Source organism: Zootoca vivipara, chromosome 1 (assembly GCF_963506605.1).
Source record: "Zootoca vivipara chromosome 1, rZooViv1.1, whole genome shotgun sequence".
Lineage (NCBI taxonomy): Eukaryota > Metazoa > Chordata > Lepidosauria > Squamata > Lacertidae > Zootoca > Zootoca vivipara.
In genome coordinates, this window is record NC_083276.1 from 61157796 (window position 1) to 61164525 (window position 6730).

General features: G+C 40.8%; 1 protein-coding gene across 2 annotated transcripts in view; it reads left to right on the forward strand.

The window, feature by feature from the left end:
- Positions 1-5999, forward strand: part of LUZP2 (leucine zipper protein 2) — a 293189-nt gene extending 287190 nt beyond the window's left edge. For both annotated transcript variants that reach the window (XM_060279056.1, XM_060279101.1), the window contains 2 exons: positions 3739-3819; positions 5622-5999. In XM_060279056.1, the coding sequence (XP_060135039.1) occupies positions 3739-3819; positions 5622-5726 (186 nt within the window). In that variant the 3' untranslated portion in view covers positions 5727-5999. The remainder of the gene's footprint in view (positions 1-3738; positions 3820-5621) is intronic.
- Positions 6000-6730: the final 731 nt, after the last annotated feature.

Genomic DNA, 6730 nt, shown 5'->3' on the forward strand with positions numbered 1-6730 from the left:
TGAGTCCCTGGATTCCTTTAACGGAATACCCTTCACATAGGGATGGCGAGAGCATTCTCCCATCCTTATCACCTGAACCAGTGCCTATCCGCAACCTTACAAGTTGTGATTTTGCTACGTAGCAGGCGAAACCCAAATGGGAACATCCAATCAGCCAAGTGGGGGAAATTCCTGCCCTAGTTGAATATCTTGTCCCCTTTTATCATTTGATTTCAAGAGTTTTGGAACTTATATCCATGAAGTATCAGACCAGATGTTCTCTAAGATGGATAGATCTTGTTAATGGGTGAGAGTCAGATGGATGTCTGAGAATGGAAGGATGAGCCAAAACAACAGGAATTATTATACATGCGCAGCGTCAGCAGTGGTGGCTGTGGCAGCCTAACTTGGATGAGATCAAGACCTGCTTCATAAACCTTATATCTAATCTAAGAAGAAAAATGCTTATCCATATGTGAAAGGATACATTGCCCATGGCACAGTTGACTGCACACAAGACTGTTAGTCACTCCATTTTGGATGGAACTATCACTCCTTCACAAACCGTGCAACTCTGGGTTGGCAATATATTTTGGTTTTGTCTCTGCCGGTTGACACTGATGGGGTTATTGTTATTGTTAATAAGTAAAAGCAGCTGGTGTGTCTGACAGGTTGTCAATATTCCGGGCACTCATAGCAAGAGAGAGGAGGAGGAAGAAGACATGGTGGTTTGAGAATTGTGGTATGTTCAGCATAGTATCCTGTCTCCACAGTAACTAGCTCGAAAGGGGCCAAGATGAGAAATCATGCTGAGAGTGGGAGGGATCCTGTTCTTCGCTTCTAACATTTTATGTAAAACTATATGGGTTTTTTATTACATCCACAAAAAATCTGTTTCCTTCATTGCAACATGTTTCAGTATTTACTTAATTGTTCCATATTTTGTAAAACACATGAACTATAATCCCTATGAAAGATCCCTGATCTAATTCAGTATAAGACAAAAAGACTGCTATCCAAAGGAGTTGAGCACCTGCATGCAAGAAATGCAGGTGTGTAATTTGGGTTGTTTGCTTCTGTACACATTGTGACTCAACTTCTGAGTACACACACATAGGATTCTGCTGCAAATAGACTGATGGGCTGTTTGGTGCTTCAGTCTTGAATGCTGTCTTCTGTAAGAAGATGGGCTGTTGAAGTTCACAATGAGGAACTTTGGAAAACTGAAACTTTGTTTTCTCTTGAACACCCCATGTGGACTTCTGTGCAGATTACTCAAGCTACAGTTACAAAAAATATAAAAATAGTATGGGAGGCAAGACTGCAGTTTCCTTGTTCTTTTGCTTGTGTGGTGGCCAACAGCAGTCTAACTGGATGGCAGACAGTTGGGTTAAATCTATGGGTCACATGCTGCCAAATCTTAGTGGGTCAAAGCAGTAGTTCATCTGGTTCAGCATTCTGTTTCTCACAGTGGCCAATATAAAGAAAGAGCTTTCTCCTGTTGTTGCTCCCAACAACTAATACTTGAACTCCAAACTTAAGAGTCTCTGTAAAGTCACTATTTGTTGTTGTTGTTTAGTTGTTTAGTCATGTCTGACTCTTCGTGACCCCATGGACCAGAGCACACCAGGCACTCCTGTCTTCCACTGCCTCCGCCATTAACTCATTAACAATCACAGTGCCTGGAGACAGAGTGTCAGGTCATGTATCCACAGCAGTGACCAGAGGAAGAATGACTGCTGGGAAAAGTGCAAGAAAAAAAATGCCATGGCGCACCTGTAGCAGTAAAACTGGATGCCTCCCTCTGCCCCAGTTGCAATAAAACATGTCTGTCCCTTATCAGTCTCTACAGACACAGCAGGTGCTATAAATGTCCAGTAGTTTGACTTTAACCCCGAATGCACAATCTTCCATTGTCTCCCAAGATAGACGGGTGCCAACATGAGTTTTAACTCATCCTCCATGGTTTTCTCTAAATGCAATGAAAGTAAATGGCCATTGTTTCATGTGACACTGATTTTGCAACCCAAGGAGCAATTCCCAACTTATTATAAACAGTATAATATTATTTGTTGTTGTTGTTTAGTCGTTTAGTCGTGTCCGACTCTTCGTGACCCCATGGACCATAGCACACCAGGCACTCCTGTCTTCCACTGCCTCCCACAGTTTGGTCAAACTCATGTTCATAGCTTCGAGAACACTGTCCAACCATCTCATCCTCTGTTGTCCCCTTCTCTTAGTGCCCTCAATCTTTCCCAACATCAGGGTCTCTTCTCTTCTCATGAGGTGGCCAAAGTATTGGAGCCTCAGCTTCACGATCTGTCCTTCCAGTGAGCACTCAGGGCTGATTTCCTTCAGAATGGATAGATTTGATCTTCTTGCAGTCCATGGGACTCTCAAGAGTCTCCTCCAGCACCATAATTCAAAAGCATCAATTCTTCGGCGATCAGCCTTCTTCATGGCCCAGCTCTTACTTCCATACGTCACTACTGGGAAAACCATAGCTTTAACTATACGGACCTTTGTAGGCAAGGTGATGTCTCTGCTTTTTAAGATGCTGTCTAGGTTTGTCATTGCTTTTCTTCCAAGAAGCAGGTGTCTTTTAATTTCGTGACTGCTGTCACCATCTGCAGTGATCAAGGAGCCCAAGAAAGTAAAATCTCTCACTGCCTCCATTTCTCCCCCTTCTGTTTGCCAGGAGGTGACAGGACCAGTGGCCATGATCTTGGGTTTTTTGATGTTGAGCTTCAGACCATATTTTGCACTTTCCTCTTTCACCCTCATTAAAAGGTTCTTTAAAAGGTTCTTTTAAAGGTTATAATATTATAAACAGCACTATTTCAGGGCCTGCTCTCACACTCACCACTCCCCTCTCTTATTTCCTGTTCCTCCTCCAAACTCCCCTCTCTCCCACTATTGCCACTAATATAGTTATGATCTAAGTGGGGAGTATTTAGAACATTTATATTAAGAATGCAGGAAGTATTTTTAGCGTAAAATTGTCCTCTTGCATGAAATGTTACATATGTTTGAAAATATCACAAAAATTGATGATACTAGGTGACTCAGATGTCACTGCTTATTTATAACAACTTCTTGATATTTTGATACACCTCAGGAACACATTCTAAATATCTTGGGGAAAGTCTGGTTCAAATTCAAATGATTTCCCATAGAAAGATAGAACATGAAACTGTACATGTGAAATAGTCAGCCACCCTGCATCTCTAATACGGTTGAAGTTCCACGCTGCGGTTAATTGCCAATTAACAGTTTTTATCTCAGCAAGAGAAACAAGAATGTACTTTTATTAAATAACACGAAGAAATGTGTGTGGATAATTTTTTAATTTTTTTGCAAAGAAAATAATTAAATTCCCTGTTCCTCTCTGAGAGTTTTCCTGTTTATTTGCCACAGATAATTTCCATTATTTTAATTATGACATAATGATTATGCTATGAATTAGGACTCCTTTACAGGAAATAATGGGTTTGCGTGTTTTCATATCTGTTCTGTAATATTTGAAGGGGGAATTCTTATTTGCATACTTGTTGAAAATGTGCTCCAGAGCACCACCCAGCTGCACCTTTCCAAGATACATTTCCAACTCTTTGCATTCAAATCTTCAAATGCTACAAAAGATATGGGATTGATGTGCTCAGAAACTCTTGGACCATATTTCCAGTTGTGTACTACTAGACTGAGATTCAAATTATGATTGATTGGTTTGAATCAAGATGCCATTGTTTCCCTTTTCAGGTTGGCAAGACTTGCTTAGGAAACCAGAACAATTCAACCTCTCTCCAGCTAAAGGTGGCAGAAACAGACCCAGATATGCAGGTGCTAATCTTGTTGTCTCTATAAATACTGAGCAAATTATAAAATGTGAAGATTTGTTTTCTTCAGTTGTTTTCATTTCTGAAACATCTGCATTCTGAGAGATGTCTGAGTGCAGTGATTAATGAAAGCATTCCAGGGACGATCATTTGACAGTTTTCATAGACGGCACCACACTTCAAAACAGATGTCCTTATGACCCGAAGAATGGCATTAGTGTGTTGGTGTGGATGTGGCGCATGAGGAACATGTTTCCATCTGTGATGAGAGTGCCCACTTGTAAAGGATTTCTGGTCTAATGTATATCAGGAGGTTTTTGACTAGCATAGAAATTACTATACAAATGACCTCACTGCTTTCATTATTAAATATACAGGCTGGTCATAATAAAGGATTATGTTCTAAGGAACTTAAAAGAAAGCTGTTAGCAGCAGTCAGAATATCTATACCACAAACGTGGGAGACTTTACAGGGCAGATATTTATATGTTTTATATCTTGGAAATCTTTTATATTTCCCTCAACTTCAACTAACCATCAGGACACTTTGGTGCTATCAATGTAGGCTATATGGATTTCTTAAAAATTTTTTACCAATGTCTTCTGACCTTGCTGATGTAAAAATTAAGAGGATGGATGTATTTTCTTGGAAAGCATAAGGTTTGCTGTAGCAAAGCTGTTCCCTTCCAATGAGCACTGATATTGAGAATTACTCCTTCTGTTTACAAGCTATTTATTCCACAAGATTTACATACTACTTGATTGTAATAAAACCTCAAAGCTTACCTTAAAAAAAAAGTTTTTTGCTGGTTGAAGTTACACCTGAAGCTACAGGCTGACGTCTTCCTAAACACCCTTTCCTCACTCTGTGTTTGTTCTTCCTTCCCCCTTCATTTCTCCCACCCCCTTACTTGTGTGGCGAGGTGCCGGGCCCTTCAGTTCCCTTAGATAATAAACACACGGACACAAATATTTAGGTTAATGAGAGGCAAAAGGTGTTCGCCCGTTGGCCGTGCCACCATTTAAACAGCAAGCGGCCATGCCCCCTAGCCGTCCCGATTGGTCAGCTGGGTTGTGTGACATGACCAGGAGTCCCTATGATGCGGGTGGCATCCCTCCGCCGACAGCTGGGACACTGGGAAGTCCCAGATCCTGTCCCACAGCACTGCCCCCCGGGGCAGGGGAGTGGACCTGCCCCACATCTGACATCTTGTATGGTGGGTGCACATGGGTTCCTAAATTAGGAACTTGGGGAGGGAATGCCAATGAGCAAGATTTCTCTCCTCTTCTTCTGGTTTGGCGTGAAAGAGAAAAATCCCCCTTGCTGGTGCTGAGGCTCTGAAAGCCTTGCAAGGCAAGTGAATTGCTACCTGCCTTTTAAGGGAGCCTGGGTCTCATCAAAGGAAATTTGACCACTCTCCTTTGGGGTAGGGAAATATCACTCATTTATTTTATTGCATTTACTTATAAAAAGAAATATTTATATACTGCTGTATCATAAAAAATATACCATGGTTACCACAATATAAAAACATAAAACCAAACAATAACATCCTAAAAAGTTAAGAAACATGTTGAAAGCAAAAAAAAACAAAAAAAACAAAAAAAACCCACCCCACAATAGACCATTGTGTGTGTGTGGGGGGTGTACTCTTAATTGCCTGCACAGGGCTGGCAGAATAGGAATATTTTCAGCAGGTGTTTAAAAGAAGGTGCCGAAGGTTGGAGATTCCTTGCAACATTGTGCTCCAAGTCCCATTTGTAGTATTTTAACACTGATTGTGTTTTTTCTCCATCTGTTAACAGAAGTCACACAGTCCTCCATGGATGAAACCAGAAATTAAAAAATCAACAGAGAGAAAAGAAAACAACCCTGAAGCATTGGCTAAAATCAAGGGAAAGACTCTGTAAACATCACCCAGCTCTCTTTAAAACGTTCTTCATTTGCTATCGTCTTCATCTTTTTAGTCCAGAGGCATGAAAATGTACCAGGTTTCTAAAGCATGCAATTTTTTCACTATTTTATGGATGTTTGTAAATTAGTCTAGACTAGATTTCTGAAATAGATTGATTAGTATCTTTCAGCAATAATCCAAGAGAAATGGATGTTTGGGGGGGGGGGAAATGCTTTGTAATACAGTCCAGTTTTTTGAAATATTATTCTGCCCTGATCTGTAACTTGCTTATTATAAATCACTCTGTTTTGTAAAGAAATGCTATTAAGAATTTTTATTTTATTAACCAATCCTGTTTCATAAGTATCATTATTGCGTATCGAGGTTGACAAGTAACTCTGCAAACACATGCACACATCCAATCCGCTAAGATGGTTTTGGCAAGGTGTCTGAAACTCAGTAGCGATGGTGCTTGTTTAACTTCTTGAGGGAGAAAGTTCCCTAGAGTTGGGCAAACCACACTGAAACCGTGACTCCTTGCTGCTTCAGGCCCATAGGGAACCACTGTGCTCCTCCTGATCGACTTGGAGTGAACAGGATAAGGTGGCCCATAAGGTATCCTGGGCTTGTTATTCAGGGCTGTGTACACTAGTACAAGAATTGTATTGAAGGGGAATACTCTAGCTGAGTCTTATCCCTGAGATGCTGATTTGCCAAATGATGCTGGAGGACATTCCTCTGTCTTGCCATCCCATGAGAACCTGCACAATCATCCCTACACTTAAACTACTGTTCAGTGGACTTAACGGACTACTTGAAGGTTTGGGGGCTTCTTATCCTCTTAATCAGGCAATGTAGAAAGAAGCATTCATTGTCCTTGAGTCTATTAAAAACATCTTCAAAACTTTCCAAAGGGATTATCTGTCAAAGAGAGGAATAAAGGGATATTACTGAAAGCTTGTGGGGAAAGCACTGTAGGCGGTTTGGCAGGAGGAGCAGGAGGAGAAAAATCATATTTAA